The 18,875-nt window shown below is 40.1% G+C and overlaps 1 protein-coding gene across 3 annotated transcripts in view; it reads right to left on the bottom strand.

Annotated features, from left to right (window-relative positions):
* Nucleotides 1–18,875, bottom strand: part of srgap1a (SLIT-ROBO Rho GTPase activating protein 1a) — a 153,584-nt gene that overhangs the window by 82,698 nt on the left and 52,011 nt on the right. For all 3 annotated transcript variants that reach the window (XM_052152262.1, XM_052152265.1, XM_052152266.1), the window contains exons 3-4: nucleotides 16,223–16,385; nucleotides 7,396–7,458 (exon numbers count right to left, since the gene is read on the bottom strand). In XM_052152262.1, coding sequence (XP_052008222.1) covers nucleotides 7,396–7,458; nucleotides 16,223–16,385 — 226 coding nt within the window. The remainder of the gene's footprint in view (nucleotides 1–7,395; nucleotides 7,459–16,222; nucleotides 16,386–18,875) is intronic.

The following is an 18,875-nucleotide window of genomic DNA, read 5'->3' as shown; positions in this document are numbered from 1 at the left end:
CATAACCAAAATCTTAAAAAGATATTCCCATTGTACCATATCAAACGCCTTTTCGGCATCAAGTGAGATGGCAGGGACTGGAGACTTATCATTCGCTACTGACCACATGATATTGATGAAATGCCTAAAGTTATCAAAAGAGCTACGGCCCCCAACAAACCCCACCTGATCTATATGTATAAGAGATGTCATACATTTACTTAGTCAGTTAGCCAACATTTTTGACAACATTTTACATCTAGCTGGATCAGGGAACTTGGATCTTTGTCCTTTTTAAGAATCAGACTGATCCAGGCTTGTGTCCTGGTTGGTGCAAGCTTTCCAATCTTTAATGATTCCGTATAAACATCGAACAAAATTGGAGCCAATTCTGTAGAATAAGATCTAAAAAATTCAGCAGCAAAACAGTCTTGCCCCAGAGCCTTGCCTGTAGGCAAGGCCTTAAATAGCTCCTCCAAGGTTTATCTCAGAATCAAGAGAATTATTTTGCTCATTCGTCAGTTTAGGGAGTTCTAATGGTTCCACAAATTTTCGAATATCTACATCAGTAGACGAAGACGTGGAACTATAGAGATCAAGATAAAAGTCTTTGAAAGCATTACAAATATCAATGGCTGTGGTAAATAATTCACCACCAGAAGATTTCACTGAGGGAATGGTAGAAAAAGACTCTAAAGTCTCTGCTTTATATATCTTGACAAGTTTCCCTGCTTTGTCACCCGAGTCAAAGTATGACTGTCTTGCCCTGAACAACTAGAGATGCACCGATTGCAATTTTCTTGGCCGATTCCGATTTCCGATTTTTTGCAAGTGTGACCTGCCGATACCGATTTTTTCAGATTCTGATTTTCTTTCTAAGAACTATTATTGACCGCATATACAAACAAAATCTACCTTTCTTTCAGATTTCTGAACCCTCTGTGCTCAACTATGGAGAACAGCTGGTCATCCAGGTCCATGAATTCCATAATTTTCCTTGTAATTGCTTTGGTCTTTTCGCTGCTCATTCCAAGGGATGATAGGAGAGACTGCTGACTTGTGACTGGCTCTGAGCTCTGGCTAGCTTTAACTGCTTTACATTTTTAGCTTCTTTTTTAAAATGGGCATTTTCAGCTGGGTGATGGTGTTTTAAATGTCTAATTAGGTTTGTTGATCCGAAAGTTATTGTGGTGTTTCCCCACGGTTTACTTTGGCCTTAAAATTATTACACATTTCGAACTTTATATATTCTTCACTCACAGTGAAGATCTTCCATGCCAATGACATGTTTTCGTGCGGCTGTGACGTTATTGCCTGCGCCGCTGGCACCAAAACGGACCGGCTTGGAATCGGAAAGATGTGAGGCTGACCTGAGCATGCGGAAAATCTGATAAATTCCGGTCCCTGGGTGGTCGATCGGTGCATGTCTATGAACAACCAAAACACCACTTTCCGCGAAAAAATAGCATTATATCTGTATTTCAATCAGGTCAATTCTGAGGCCATCAGACGACATTTCGCGCTTCAGCTCTGCCTCGGCACTTTTAATATTCCTTTCAAACTCCACGAGTTCACGTGCTTTGGATATTTTTGGTGAATGAGGCATACTGTGTGATCCGACCGCTAAGAGCAGCCTTAATTGCCTCGCAAGCCACACCCACAGAGGATCCAGTTGGTCTCCATATAAACATTGATTTAAGTCTTTAAAAATTGTTGTAAAACAGGATTTTGCAAAAGGGATACATTACAATGCCAACTATATGATTTCTTTTTCTCTGTATGTGGCAAACTTTTCAATACATTTGAATTGTAGATATTTATTTATTAGTATAATGTCTCCCCTACTCATACTTGAGCCAGCACTAAAGAAAACATGTCCACCCTATATCTTACCAAATTTTTCAGCTTCCTGCAAGGAAAAATGTGTTTCTTGAAGAAACACAATATCATATTCCTTACACTTAAGAAACTAAATAACCTTCTTTCTTTTTATGGGCTACCCCATCCCATTCAAATTCTATGTCATATTAACCTACTCATATTAACATTTGACATATTAATATAAAAAATAAATTGTATCAAAAACAAGATTATACAGACCACATTCCCAATTAGTGCAACAATCAAACCCCAAATTCCCCTCGAACAAAACAAACAGAAAAATGTGCGCAAAATGGGCACGACAGCGCCAACTAGCGTCAATAACTCAAAGAGTCCACGTACACCTATAAGAGCCCCTGCGGCAACTTTGCCATCGGATTGCTTAAGTCCAGTACTTCTGGTACTACTACTTCTGTATATTCAAAATATTCCAGTTTTTCCAAAATGTGTTCCAAGTCTGTTTTGGACGATAATCGTTCAGTTTCTCAACATCTGCCACTCTTGTGACTAACTCAGAATTTTGTTTTCATCGCCATTAATCGATCGACATATTACAGCGATATCCTCCAAGACAGCAACAACCTTCATCAGCATCACGAGATGTTGGACAGTAGACGCTGAATTTCTTCTCCCGACGTGCCTTCCAAATCCAGTCCCCACTGGGCCACCAGAGGCCTCAGCTTGAACACATAAGTGTCTTTTAATGTCTCCAGAGTCTGAGGATTTTGAATTCTTTGCCATGTTTACTTCAAAGAGCAAGTATGTAACTTGGTGTATAGAATCTCACTGGATTATAACATGAAAATAATTTAAAAACTAGCAAAGTGCACAGAGCTCGTCTCTCACACATCTGCTTCTTGCGTGGCATCACGTGTCCCCCCAAATAAGCAGATTCTTAAAAGCCCAAGATTAGATCATTATTGCAATGATTAATATGTTTCAGCTCGCAACAATTCTTTTAACCCTAACTGATGCAGTATGTAGCTTCTCAGTTCTTAAACAACCATGTCGGAAGACGTATCACGTGGTCGTGGAAAAGATGTTAATGTGTTTCAGAAGGGGCAAATTATTGGCCTGCATCAAGCTAAGAAAACAACTAAGGAGATTGCTGAAATCACTGGAATTGGATTAAGAACTATCCAGCACATAATTAAACAATAGAAGTATAGCGGTGAACTGTCAGCTTTGTGGAAGAAATGTGGTCTGAATAAAATCTTGAATGATTGTTATCGGAGATCACCAAAACGCTTAAGTCACACTGTAAAAAAATTGATATTAGAACTCACAGCTATGTTTATTAGTGAAAGTAAGAGCATTTCCACATGCACAATGTGACGAGAACAAACAGGATTGGGACTAAACCACTGTGTGGCCACAAGAAAGCCACTTTTTAGGGAGTTGATGTTCACTACATAGTTCTGTCTGCATGTGTTGTTGGCTGCGATTCTCTGATTGGCAGATCATTCTCTGCAGGATCATGGGTTATGTAGTCATTTGCTATAAACGGTGATTTAAAAAAAAATCAGCAGAAGCATATACCATCAATTAACATCCTCGCAGCTCACAGTGGGTCTGTCTTTAAAGGTTTACAAGTTATCGTTAAAAATCCCTTCCACTGAAATGAATGGGATTACTTCTGGAACCAGATCTTGCGCTCTATAGTATTAGTGATGTTTCCTTAGCAGGCACCACTAACAAGATGAAAAGGAAAAGGTGAGAGGACAGCCATTAGATAGTAAGAAATTAAACCAATAACAGTAAGCAATTTAGCAAGATAAAGACTTTAATGGTTTTTGTGCCTTTTGCATTATAAGCCTCTTTTGAAACCTGACCGTAACACTCAAGCGTTAAGCTCGGCTCATCAGCTTGGACTGTATTAAAATATTCCCTCTGCCTTATCCTCAAAGGTGACAGAGAACCCAGATGATTACAAGGAGTCATTGATGGTTAGACCCCTGAAAGGAGGGTCAGTCCAGGCCATAATCGCTGTGGCAGTCACGCAGCATTATAATTCATAACACAGTAAAGCCTCAAAAGAACTAAAAAGGCAACTTGACTATAAAACGCCAACCAAACAAAATATTGTTCATAAATATGTTCAGTCAGAGCAGCACAGTGCTCTGTTGTCCAGGGATGTATAATTAGACACATGGCTAGGATGGCAAACTAAATCGTGGGCCAGGCTATCCACTTACTGGGCTGGAACTCTGTTTACATTTCTGCTTGTTTTAGAAGGACCAATTTTAGAGTCGCACCAAACCTGTTATTTTACTGGCTGTGGTTTGCATGGAGGGTTTCTGATGCAACGGCCCCAAAGGAGTGTTTCCCTCAGAAAGCTAATTCAGGTCATAAAGGATGATACACTTTTAGACTGATCAAATGGAGCAGTGGTATGTGATTAAAAGAACAAACATTCTCTAAATGTAAATGCTACAAAGCTCTTGATGACTTAAATAAAATAATCTAGGCTGAGGTTTCTCAACAGGATCCCATGTTGTCTGAAATGTGAAAATCACACAGAGCACATTTCAACCTTTCAAATACTGATGCATAGGCCAATGAGATTACACTGTGGGTGGAGCTACTGACATGACACATCAAAAACATGCCACGCTTTTGACTGTCACAGCTGGTTAAGCTAAAACGTACAATAACTTTTGAAGATATGTAATTTAATGCCTTATTTCTTTTCACCTTGTTAGGATATACAGTTAACAGATTTAAAGAAAAAAATACATAACATGATGTTGCGCTATGCAAACACATAGGACAAGCTCTCAGTCTGCACAGGTGTTTATAAAACCTGAGAACACATTAGCATCATATTAAGACCACAGGGGAAGCAAAGGACACATGAATCTTCAGAGCGGTTACGGTAGGCCTGACAGCTGCAATTAAAATGGGGAATTAACTATTGATTATTGATGTAAGCATTGTAATCTACCAAGGTCAGAGATGTGAAATGTATGCTGAAAGTATATGCAGTTTTATGGGTCTTTTTCCATAGGCTATGTCCTGTTTGGGTCAGGGAGTTCCAGTCTCACAAAGCCAAACTTTTGACTATTGCTTAAAGCCTACTTTGCAGCAAAAAAATGTCCAAGAAATATCCACTTAGGGGCTGTTCAGATCAAAGAATTTCTTGTGCCAAAAAAGCTAGATGCAGCACAACATATAGAATAGAATGCAGGTGTCTTGAGCCACGGTGTTACAAGTTGACGGTCTTTTGAAATTATGCCGTTTAAAAAATGCGGCGCTCCTTTGCGAGACATTGAAAAACGGCAAGACGCGGCACAAAGGATAAAGCACATGTTTGCATAAAAAGACTTGTAAAAAAACTGCAGGAAATGTGTTCCCATAGACAGGAACAGATTGTTTGTCTGAGATTTAAAGTGACTAAATCACAATTAGTTTTCTTTTTCATGTGTTGAGTGTTTTATCTGATATCAATGATAACACAATAATAGACCGGCGAGGAGCAAACTCATTCAAATAATGGCACACTGCTGTCTGTCAACTAATGAATTTCTAGAAATACCCAAATAAATTGCCATAAAATGTAAACTTCTGAAACAGTGTCATCATTGATAATGAAAACAGTCACGTGACGCCATGCGAGGTTCGGACATGTGTACTGTGATCTCTGCGCACTTCGCTAGTTTTAATACTTTTTGTGTCATAAACCGGTGATACTCGACACACCCGGTTTCTTAACTGTTCTAGGAAAACAATATATGTCAAAGAATTTAAATCCTAATTTTGCAACAATTGATGAACATATTGGCAATGATGACGAAGGTGGTTCCGGCCATGGAGGAGCTTGCTGTAATACATTGATCGATCACTGCCATAAGACGACACTCACTGATGTGGTTTCAAGAGTGGCAGATGCTGAGAAAGAGATAAATTATCTGGAGTCATCGGAGATGGAATTAGCTGCTAACCCACTAGAGGCCAACGCAGACTTGGAACGTGTTTGGGAAATGTGGGAAGACATGGAGAATCATAAACGTCAGAACAACGTCCTAATTGCTGTAATTCCTGAGCAAGCAGATGGTGAGAATCTGGTGGAATTTCTGGACAGGCTCTTTCCGAATCTGCTCAACATAACATGCCATGAGATGGAAATCGAGCGAGCTTACACAGTTCTGGATCGGAGATCCAAGGAGGGAGACAGGCCCCGATCAATTCTGGCCAAATTTCTGAGATCATCCGATAAATATCTTGTGTTACTAGAGGCGAGGAGTAAAGGAAGGCTTTCTTGGAAGAACCACTTCTTGGAAGAATCCCAGACTTTGCAAATTCAACAAGAGAGAAACATGATCGATTCAAGGAATGAAAGAAACTCTTACATCAACGGAAGGTCACTTTTGCACTGATGTTCCCGGCCAAATTGAAAATATATGCTAAGGATGGCCACAAAGTATTTACATGTCCCCAACAAGCGATGTCCTTCATATAGTTAATGCAGTAAGTCATTGTGTGATACTCACTTTGCAGCCAAGTGGACTGACTCACTGAACATTCACTTCCGAGGAAACTGGGTGCCTTTTTTGTTTCTTTTGGTGTTAGAAGATGGGGAGGGTGGCAGCCTTTGAAGAAGTGTCATTTAGAAGACTGGGAAAATTGAACTTGTTTGTGGGGAAATGGGGCGGATATCTGGCTTTTCTGGATGTGTGATTATTTGTGTGTGTGTGTGTGTGTGTGTGTGTAATCATGTATGACCACTGGGATGTTATTGGTGGCGAGGTTTGGGTTTGGGATTGGGAGGGGGAGGGGTAATAGTGGGAGTAATTGTTGATTCTGTGTATATATGTTTTGTTTTCCATGTTCAATATGTCAATCAAATAAAAATTGTTAATTTAGAGATAATTAAATCATTTTTGTTAACTAAAATCAATATAAAACAATTGGAAAAACAACATAAACAAAATGTATTGAAATAATACAAAATAAAATATTGTATACAATACATTGTAAATGTAAAAATTAAACTTTACATTCTGCCTTCATTAAACATAAAAAAGCCATAATAGCGATAACACTAGAGGAGAATATATTAAAATATTGAAAAAACTAAAACTAAATCTAAAACTAACAGCCTTAGAATGAAAACTGAAAAAATTATTTAAAATTAAACATTTAAAACTATAATGACTCTGTCTGGAAGTTGCAATAAGTTAGCCAATCAGAATGGAGCTTGCAATTGTGGCAAGTGTTTAGCATTTCAGTGATCAATATGAATCAGATAATCTCTGGAACAAACTGTAGGCGGTCTGTGGGTGTAACGTGTGAGGCTAAAACAAGGTCTGCTGTAGCCTAAAGCTATGGCTTCAAAAATGATAGGAGCATGAAAGTTTTTCTGCTTTGAGGGGCTCACAAGAGATCATAGCAGATGGTTCAACTACAGTTTAACCAGCCCAGTACAGTCTGTAGCTTCTCAAATGTCAACCATCCTGCTTTTTTAAGTAAATATGCATTGGCTTGAAATCAGACTAAGAATCTTGTCACAGAGAGTGGTCTCATTACAGTACTTACCGTATAGAGCTCGTTGAGGACTTTCATCAGATCCTCTTGCAGCTGAAAGGTGATTTCTTTACTCTAAAGAGTGAGAGAGAAGGGGGAGAGAGAGAGAGAGAGAGAGGGACAAAAAAATGGAAGAGGCATCAGCAATCAGGTCGCTGAAAACATATGTGCTTTAAGCATGTGTTTTTGTGTGCGTGTCTACACTGTAAATTCCAATGGTGTGCTTGTTTGAACATTGAATGGTACGCTATCTATCACCAAATTACTGTGCACAGCATGAAGCATTTAATGTATGCATATAAACATGACTCTCTGGCCTTGATGTCAATTGAAGATTTACAAGCATACTACATCAAACATACAATTTATAAAAAAAATAAAAAATAAAATAAACTTCAGCTTTTTACTAACACATATCTCTGTCAGGAGTATTCAACAGAAGCATATACATATGCAAACAAAGAAAAATTAGCAATATATTAACAAGCTATACAATGACCTATGTCTAACCCAATGACACTGTATATACACTTTTGCACCAACTCTTCACACTGAAGGTTTGCATGTTGCAGATGTACCATTAGCTTGTGTGGATTACCTGCATGCAGCTGATCTTTCTGTCTCGCAGGGCACTCTAGACGCTCACTAACCCAATTATTTCTCTACTAATCTGATTCCACGCACCATTCCTAACAATCAGTCAATGCTCAAGGGTTCTATAAGCAAATTCTTCTACTACAGCTTTTGCATAGACTGGAGTCAATCTGGATAACCCAGAGGCCACAACTTCTTTAACAATACATTTTTTCTCATTGTACGTGCGTGTAAGGGACTGGAGATATTCTAATTATTCAACACTCATACGGTCATTGGTAAAACTTTACAATAAGGTTGTATTTGTTAACATTTGTAAATGCATTAGGAATCATGAACAAACAATGAACAATATACTGTATGTTTACAGAATTTAGTAATATTTGATAATTAAAATTAAATTGTTCATGCTTAGTTCATGTTAGTTCATAGTGCATTAACTTATGTCAATGTATACAGCTTTTAAATTTAAAAATGTATTAGTATATGTTGAAACTAATGTTAACAAATGCAACCTTATTGTAAAGTGTTACCAAGTCATTTCAGAGTAATTTCACTCTAGAGCTCTCACACAGCGTGAAAAGGCTACAAATCCATTGATTTTAATGGGGATGGTGTGGTGCATGAAGGTTGAGGGGGGGAAAGGGTTTGCAAATGTGGAGCTTCATCATGAAACAAAAAATTTAAACTTTTACTGCAGTAAACTCTGACATAGGCATTTGTTGACCTCAGAGAATTTCAGAGGCAGGTCCAGTTGTGTTTTTGGAAATCCAATTTGTTACATTTCTACGGTGTTCTACTGTTACCCCACTCTTTCTGCACACAAAAAAACCAAGGGTGTAGGAATGTTCTGAAAGGCGTGGGGAAACATTACATACATTTTGAATATTAATGAATCACTGTCATGAACATTAATTAGGGAACAATTTTCAAACTTGTGGGAAGGGCCCTCACAGTAATAATGGTTGATACACTCCTGCTCAAAACAAATCTTAAGCATTCATATCCCTTAAAAACAAACCATAATTTACATTTACATTTATGCATTTGGCAGACGCTTTTATCCAAAGTGACTTACAGTGCACTTATTACAGGGACAATCCCCCCGGAGCAACCTGGAGTTAAGGGCCTTGCTCAAGGGCCCAACAGTGGCAATCTTGTTGGTGCTGGGGCTTGAACCCCCAACCTTCTGGTCAGTAACCCTGAGCCTCAACCACTGAGCCACCACTGCCCATAAAAATTTTTCTCATTGTACGTGCGTGTAAGGGACTGGAGATATTCTAATTATTCAACACTCATACGGTCATTGGTAAAACTTTACAATAAGGTTGTATTTGTTAACATTTGTAAATGCATTAGGAATCATGAACAGTAGGAATTTACTTTCTCTAATGTCATAATAACATTCTCTAATGTCCAAGTGCCTGAATATGACTCGAATTGTCCTTGGAATGCAAGTGTAACACAGGTCACACGTGTTGTCAGGAGGTCAAGAGTTAAACTAATCCGGTTAATGTCTTCAAAGAACCATACTGTGCTCTTTTACACTACCTCTCAAAAGCAAACACAAGAGCCGACAGCTGTGTGTTTGTACATGTGCTCATGTCCAGACACACAGAGGAACACACACACCGCTTAATGCGAAGTTAAATGCATCATCCTTGACTCATTCAGTACAGGCAGTCAAGACAGGTTGGGAATGGAGTAAGAAATTGAGAAAAGGGAGTGGTTTAATGTATACATGTGCAGTCAAAACCAGACTGAATATAGCGGATTACACATTAGGAAGAGTTAATGGTATTTAACTGAATGGGATTTCCTACAACAGATATCTGGATATCTTGAGATGTCCAACAACAGCTACAGTTGAAGACGGAAGTTTACATACACTTAGGTTAAAGTCATTAAAACACATTTTTTAACCAATCCACAGATTTCATATTAGCAAACTATAGATTTGGCAAGATATTTAAGACATCTACTTTGTGCATGACACAAATAATTTTTCCATCAATTGTTTACAGACAGATTGTTTCACTTTTAATTGATTATCACAATTCCAGCGGTTTAGAAATGTACATACACAAAGTTAACTGTGCTTGTTAAGAAAATTATGTCAAGCCTTTAGGCAATTGACATCAGCAAATAAGCCAAGACCTCAGAAAACAAATTGTGGACCTCCACAAGTCTGGTTCATCCATGGGAGCAATTTGCAAAGGCCTGAAGGTACCACGTTCATCTCTACAAACAATAGTGTGAAAGTATAAACACCATGGGACCACGCAGCCATCATCTCAGGAAGGAGACGCATTCTGTCTCCTAGGGATGAACGTAGTTTGGTGCGAAAAGTGCAAATCAATCCCAGATCAACAGAAAATGATCTTGTGAAGATGCTATAGACAAGTATCTATATCCACAGTAAAATGAGTCCTATATCAATTTAACCTGAAAGGCTGCTCAGCAAGGAAGCAGCTACTGCTCCAAAACCACCATAAAAGAGTCAGACTACAGTGTGCAAGTGCACACAGGGACAAAAATCTTTGGTATTTGATCTTTCTGGTCTGATGAAACAAGAACTGTTTGGCCATAATGACATCGTTATGTTTGGAGGAAAAAAGTGTGAGGCTTGCAAGCTGAAGAACAACATCCCAACCGTGAAGCGTGGGGGTGGTAGCATTATGTTGATGGGGTTCTTTGCTGCAGAAGGGACTGGTGCACATCACAAAATATATGGCATCATGAGGAAGAAAACTTATGTGGTTATATTGAAGCAAAATCTCAAGACTTCAGCCAGGAAGTTAAAGCTCTGTTGCAAATGGGTCTTCCAAATGGACAATGAACCCAGGCATACCTCCAAAGGTTGTGGCAAAATGGTATTGGAGTAGCCATAACAAAGCCCTGACCTCAATCCAATAGAAAATTTGTGGGTAGAACTGAAAAAGCATGTGCGAGCAAGGAGGCCTACAAACCTGACTCAGGACAGGACATCGGTTCTGTCTGGAGGAATGGGCCAAAATTCCAGCGACTTATTGTGAGAAGCTTGTGGAAGTTTACCCAAAAAGTTTGACCCAAGTTAAAACATTTAAAGGCAATGCTACCAAATACTAACAATGTGTATGTAAACTTCTGACCCACTGGTAATGTGATGAAAGAAATAAAATCTGAAATAAATCATTCTGTCAAAATAAATCATTACTATTATTCTGACATTTCCCGTTCTTAAAATAAAGTAGTGAAGTAGGGATGACTTTAAATGTATTTGTCTAAGGTGTATGTAAGCCGGGGTGCCACCGTTCTGACTAACACCCCCCCATCTCTGGGGGGAGATGCTGCCCTTCTGGCCATTCTGTCAGCCAGTGAACCTGGGGGAGAGATGAGGGGAGGCATGGGGAGAGGGAAAGGGCGAGTGGGACATACACAGAGAGAGCGAGAGAGAGAGAGAGAAAGGGGGGGGGGGGGACTTGCTCGCCGGCTCCCGGAGGCGCTGGCGCCTGGTCATCATCCGCTCCCCTGCCCTCTGGCGGATGCCAGCTCGCTCCTCCCCCGGTGGATGGCAGCAAGTACATGTCATGTCATGTCATGGTAGAACTACATCTGTATGTCAACTTTAAGGACTACATAAATAACCATACCAAGACTCTGAGTATACAGGATTACAATTTTCCATTAAAATTAATCTAGCTATAAAACACTGACAACCTCCAAGGCACGAACATGAGAGAGTTAACAGAAGCAGAGCCCATGTAGAAGCCAGTAAAAAACCAATCCATGTCTAACAGTTAAGTCACAGTGGTGGTAGTAGACTTTACATGTATTCAATTGGCAGACATTTTTATTTAAAGCAGCTTCCAGTGCATTCCAAGTATACATTCCCAGAATACATCTGGGTATGCATTGATAGTGCCAATGCATTACCAGTTGAGCTGGAACTAAATAAAAATGCTAACAGCATTATAACATATGTGATGCCTCTAGATAGCTTTACAGCAATCACATTTGATGATTAGGTCACCCATAGGGAATTATATTAATTCATGCCTGTATTAAGTTTCAATTCATACTTTAATTCAGTATTATGTAGTACATACATCACTGGCTAAATAAAGGCTAAATAAAACAAATTCAGAGAAAGTCTCTGGGTTTATCAACTAGATTGATAAGGTGAACATTGCTAGGAAAATGAATGGCATCCATTAAAGACCAAAATTCTCCTTTGGCCTGAGCAATGAAGTGAGTCATGAGAATTTAAAATCTACCTTGTATTCTATAAATATCCTTCAAAGTAATTGCAAAAGTATAAATAATGAAAACAAAATGCATGTGATGAAATCTGTTCAACCGTGATGGAATTCCTCATTGTAAATGCAACCTAGAAGCATGTGCTCCAGTGATTCCAAGCTTCATATGCGGTGGAATGCTCGAATGCTGCGTGGGTAATGTATATTACATTTGCAACATCACTCCACAGATCTAGCACATTCTTTCCCATTTAGATTTCCCTTCTTTTTAAGGAACCTCAATTTCTAGAGTTGTGGTTGGTTAGATAGTGGTCCAATTTACACTTATAGATGTTAGACAAAGCTGAGCTACAATCGCAAATCGCATTAAAATCTGCGAGTCTGAATGAAATCGAACTTTTAAATTGCATGTAGACGTACTGATTTCTTACTAGATGTACTGTTAACTTATCAACTAATGCCTTGGGACTTCTTACAAACAGTGTGAGACGAGTAATAGGGCAAAGTTAAATACTTAGGGTTGTGGAGTTGTTCAAATGAGCAACTGTAATAATGACGTTTGCCATGGCAAACATAACTTAAAAGTCTCTTACCACCTTTCAAGGAAACATTGTCAAAGTCTACATCTTGGCAGAAGAGCGTGAGAGAGTGCCTCAGTGTGACACTGTTGCAGCTGTGCCTCGAAGGGCTGAGGAGACAGCAAGGGCTTCAAACTTCTGTGTGTGGGGCTCATTACTGAAATTATGTTGTGATCAAAGGAAGCGGGGTGCACTGATTACAGGGAAGGGCAGTTTTAACTCCATGGGTGACCAACTGCCCCCCACAAACAACATACAGCGCCCTTGAGGGAAACAACCCACTACCCTCTCTCTTCTGCCACTCTAATCAACACATTGAGAGAGAAGAGAGAGAGATGTTTTGTGAAAGAAGTTGTTATATAACTTGTCACATAAGAGCTGCATACTTATAAGTGATTATGTAAAGAGGGGCTATAGAGGATGACATGCCCATTTGGATATGTCTTTATATTTGCAGATTACAAGATGTGTTAATAGACATCTGGTTTAGATGCTGACCCATCAGCTATGTTTTGAGGTTTCTTTCATCACAAGCTTGTGTCGTAACTCATGATGATGTCTTTAAAGTTTTTACTATAAAGTTTTTATCTCCTCCACTGTTATGTAGATGTATTTATTACCTTTGAATGTAAGGCACACCTCGGCTCTTGTTTCCCCTGACTTCAAAGCTGAACAATGATGCAATAGTTTTTAATTTTAGTTGTGAGAAAGTCATTTAATATCCAAAGTTATTTAATTTTGGCATTATTGTGCCATTAAAAGCTTTGATGGAAAGGTTAAAAGTTAATTAAATAGATAATGAATACAATTCATAGTAATCAAATTATACATATGGTAAATACATTTTTTTTTGCAGTGAGTCAGAAACAAGAACGTGGTGTTTGTAAATTGAATGCGCATCATCTCTTGAAGCGTAGACACCTTTTTAAATATAATGAGAGCAATGAAAATGTAGTTTTGTATTTTGAAATCTTGCCATTTAGAAAACTGTACTTGGTGAGGACAATATCCCACCACTCAGTCAGCAACATTAATGTACTGGATTCCAGACCAACTGGTTAAAAGGAATATTCTGGGTTCAAAAAAAGTTAAGCTCAATTGAAAGCATTTGTGGCATAATGCTGATTACCACAAACAATTATTTGGACTTGTCCCTTCTTTTATATCAGAAAAAGAAGCAAAAATCGTGTTTAGAGTGAGGCACTTACAACAATGTGGCCAATTTTTGAAATGTTTAAAAAGGCAGAAACGTGAAGCTTATAGTATTATAAAACCCTTACATTATTTATTCTGTTAAAACTCTATGTACTCCATTATATATTATTTGAGCTGTAAAGTTGTTTAAATCGTAGTTTAAAGGGACTACAGGGTTTACAGTGTTGCGTCTTCAGGCAAAAATGTTGTACAATTGGTATAGCTGTCAGAATTAACGCATATTAATTAAAACATTTAACACGCTCATTTTTCTTAAATCATGATAAAAACATTTATCAATGCATTCACACTGGTGTGAAAGGTGTTTTGTATCCACCCAAAGTCATTACACTGACGCACACACCAGAGCCCCTTCTACCAAGAATAGCCAACAAGCTTATGATACACTGCAGTCCCATAGACATTCTATGGGTGGAACTGTCTTATCACTCTAAAGTTGACCATTACGTGCTCTCCAATGATAGAGATCGTTATCATCTTAAATAAAGAATCTTGTGATAAGATAATGGAGAAAGCAGCTCTAAGCACTATTTGTCGTACAAAACAAGCCCAGATAGGACTTGTGACAGAAATCCAGTATTTTTCAGCCTATGTAAGGCACATTGTGAGTTCAAAATGGTGCTCTGCCATGACGCAAATCATGAATGCAGCTTCACGATTGCTGTAGGAAAGCTGATAGCCACCGTCTACTGGTAGATTAATAGTGTGGATGATGAGAGTTTAAGATATTTAATGCCCATTGCCATGAATATGCAACCTATGTAGGGACTAGTTCTTACAATTAGTCAAACTCCCACTTAGACTTTGGTAAACGTTTGCTGTGACTTGAATTGGTGATATTTTAGTGCATTTCTCTGTTTATATTGTGGAAGGCTTTGTTTGGAAAATGTTAATAAATCATTATATTGATAAACGTTCTGTTTTCTTCCTATAATGGAAATAAATACATTTTGACAAGAAAATAAGTATAGAGTAAAATTTCAGCACTTTCAAAATCTGTGATTAATCGTGATTAACTAGATAAAATAAAAATGCTATTAATCGCAATAAAAAACATTTATCAACTGACAGCACTACAAATTGGATATAACTTCACAGAAAAGGTTAGCAAGCAATTTTTTTCCATTTGGCCCAATTCACTTATATTCTAGGTGCACATGTCCAAATTTAATTTTTGTGGTAATCAACATTTATAGCACAAACAATGTCAAATTGAGCTTAAATTGTACTGAAACTAGAATATTCCAAGGAGCTGATTTATTCTGTGGAAATGTGCAGAAAAGGGATAGATTGGGCAATAGCAATGGCAGTGTCGGTGGAAAGGGGGTAGTAGAAAACCCCAAGGCCTTTATCCATCTCTGCTTTTATACATCCCTCAGGTCAGATCTGCTGGTCAAGCCCTTTGAATAACCCTCGTTGGACGTTTGCCTCCAACATTCCAGCCTTGTAATTTGCTGTTATGGTCGACTCATATGACTCGCACGCATGGCAGCACATAATTTGTTTGGGAGTTGTCCCCTTTCTGTGGTCTGCGTCGCAGGGACCGCCACGTCTTCTCTGCCATAGGGCCACAAACATCAAACGAGAGGCAGGAGGCCATGATTAGAGCTTAAGCCTTAGGAACTTTTCAAAACAGAACCACAGCCTAGAAGCAGAGGTCCCATATGGCCGGACTAACATTGTAAATCTCACGAGTGAATATAGGCACACAAATAGCTCCATACCACCAAAAACATAATATGCCCCACATCTGGCTTTAACAAAAACTAAGTGCAAACAGGTATACTTAAATTATGAGAACATTGTGTTAATGTTTCCTAAATATAAAAATGATTCTATTGCTTACTATTTTTTTTTTTTACTATTATCTATATATGCCATTCCAAACTTAGCCTATGTTTCTAGAAGAGTCCTCACTTCAGAAAGTGTAACAGAAACTACTTGAAATGACTATAAATGGAATCAAACAACTTTTAAAGAGATGAATTACAAAAAAGAGGAAAGAAGAACTGCACAATAACATCAGACAAAAAATAGTGACACTCTAGTTTTAGGAACTGCTTTTTTTACAATTATGTAGCCAAATATATCTTTGAGAAGTTATACATCATATGACATAATTATAAAGTAGTCACAATTGTGGCAGCTGTAGCTTTAATATTCACATGAGAGGACAAATTAGTAGTAATAAAGTAAAAGGAAAACAGTTCTGACCTTTTTTAGAAGGCGTGTGGAGTCTTCACTAATCTGCATGAAGCGCATGATGACGTTGTTCAGATAAATGTCACTTAGAGTTGCATGATCTTTGCTCTCCCTTCGAACCTGGTTCAACAACAGGTACCAGCAGTTTACCGGGGACAAGAGATTCTGGTCCTTCCTGCATAAGATAGAAAGAGAAAGAGAGAGAATGATCAAACACAATAAAAATCTCCCCTCTTCAAACAGTTAGGCCCACCTGTGCTCTTCAGTCAAAAACTGGATTAGACTGCAGACGGATCCATCTTCCCAGCTCAGCTCACCCTAAAAGCTATGTATGTGGATCACATGTATTACCATCCCTCTCATCTCTTCTCTTGATGATAGGTGGCTGTGGCTGCGGGGGAGTGGTCAAGCGCCCGTCCGGGAGAGAAAAGCGGTAAGGGCTCTTACACCTGAGCTAAATTAAGCCTAACACCTGTGTCTAATTGCAGTAGGGTCCGGGAGAGAGCAGAGCGAGAGGGAACGGGGGGGGGGGAAACAGGGGAAGACACAGGGGAAGGGGAGAGAGAGAGAGAGAGAGGGGGAGGGCTCATCCGCCCTCGGTATCGCCGCCAAGTGGTCCTCCGCAAGCTAGACAGCTGCCTCCAGCGACGCCGGGCGGTGGCACTGGACCCACTCCGCCGTTCTCCTGGGCAGCCGTTGCGCGAATTGCTCCAGCACCACCTGATCGATGACTCCCTCGACGTCGCGGTCCCCCGTGAGCAGCCACCGCCGACAGGCTTCCCGGAGCCGTTGAGCAAACGCGAACGGGCGATCGGACTTCTCTAGCTTCATGCTCCGGAAGAGCTGGCGGTTCGCTTCCGGGCTCCGACCGACCCGTTGCAGAATGGCCCTCTTCAGGTCAGAGTAAGCCAGGAGGCTTGTCGCCGGCAGTTGTTGTGCCGCGAGTTGTGCTTCCCGGACAGGAGAGGAATTAGGCGGACTGCCCACTGTTCGGGCGGCCAGCCCCAGATTTCTGCCGTCCGCTCGAACAAGTCGAGGAAGGCCTCAGGATCATCTGCTGCCCCCATCTTCTGTAACGTGGGCGGGGGTAGCGTAGCGCGGGTGTCCGGGGTCGCGGCTGGGGCCGACGCAGTCTCCTGGCTGAGGAGGCTCCGGATAGCGAGTCGGTCCTCTGCCTGAGCCTGCATGATCTTGAAAAAACGTCGATCTTGATCCTGCCGGAGCTCAAGCAGGGATTGTTGGTGGCCTTGATGGAGAGTAGCGAGGGACTGGAGGACTTCTGCCAGCTGGGAGGACTCTATGGGGCGACTCTGTTCCATAACTTGGAAAAAAAAAGGTGTTCCTTTTCTTCCCGGGTTTCGGCACCAGTGTGAAACAGTCAAAGGAAGGGACAGAAACAGGCATCAGCTTAAGGGGTAAGCTTTCTTTTTAATCTTAATTTATACATGTAACACAAGTATTCTTGGCCTTGTTGTCAGGCTCTCTCTCTCGATGCTCTGTGGCTGCTGGCTTTTATCCGCTCTCCTCACGCTACTGCAATTAGACACAGGTGTTAGGCTTAATTTAGCTCAGGTGTAAGCTCCCTTACCGCTTTTCTCTCCCGGACGGGCGCTTGACCACGCCCCCGCTGCCACAGTGGCCAATTTAAGTATGCATGATTGTGGATAATTTGTAGCACGCATGCAGTGCACCAGTGCAGTTTCAGAAAGATTCTGGGTCAGAACTGAAATGATCCCATTTTGGAACTCTTTTAAGATCATAACGTACCTGCAGTATAACAAACATTGGTTTAATGACCATTAAACAGTCATTTTAAGATGTAAAATAAGATGGACTTAACTAGATTAATTAACTAACTAGAGTTAACAAAGTAAATTTGTACATTTTCAGCAATGTATTGCCTGTGCGAAACCCACTGCCATAATGCTAGGGTATTATGAGTAGTTCCCATGGCAAAGCAGTTCGGTTTCTACAGTATTCTCTGTGGATGCTAGGGAGTTGCTTACTGGCAACCTAAGGACACGTCCACACTATTTCCGCAATAGGGCTAGTGTGAGCCAGGCCTATCAACTGGTCAGCCAGGAACAATAGCCTCGGACCTCAAACACGAGACCAAAATCGATCTGCCTTCCCACCATTGGGCCAATTGCCCTACAGCGTTTCCCTAAAAAATGCCCTTATTACGCCGCCCACCCCGCACAGACTCTGTAGACTAGCTAGCCTTCAGATTTGCACTGTGTCTGCAATTTTTTCCCCAAACCTATACTGTTGTGCACTGGATACACAATTTGGAAAGTTCAGCGATAATATACAGTACTTAATCACGTCTTCTTTCAGCAGATGCCACATCGATCTGACGTTACACATTTTCATCAGCCCAAATATTCAGAAGAGCCCTGATTTCTTCTACTGACCAGTACTGCAGATTCTCTATTCTTCATTGATCTGTTGAGTTAAGCTGGTAGCTAGATATGAAACATTTTGTAAATGAGTATTTTGGTGCTGAAACCTCTGACCTGACTCAGTGAAACACCGCCTTTGACATTGACCCCGCCTCAATCCCCAGTTGGCCTTCTTTGGCCCAAGGGTAATCGGCCGACCAGGGCACTTGGCAGTTGGCCCAGAGGATGCCCATGGCATACTGAAGCATACCAACATAACAAAA

Source organism: Xyrauchen texanus, chromosome 21 (genome assembly GCF_025860055.1).
Source record: "Xyrauchen texanus isolate HMW12.3.18 chromosome 21, RBS_HiC_50CHRs, whole genome shotgun sequence".
Classification (NCBI taxonomy): domain Eukaryota; kingdom Metazoa; phylum Chordata; class Actinopteri; order Cypriniformes; family Catostomidae; genus Xyrauchen; species Xyrauchen texanus.
This window is presented reverse-complemented; position numbering and strand designations above follow the sequence as displayed.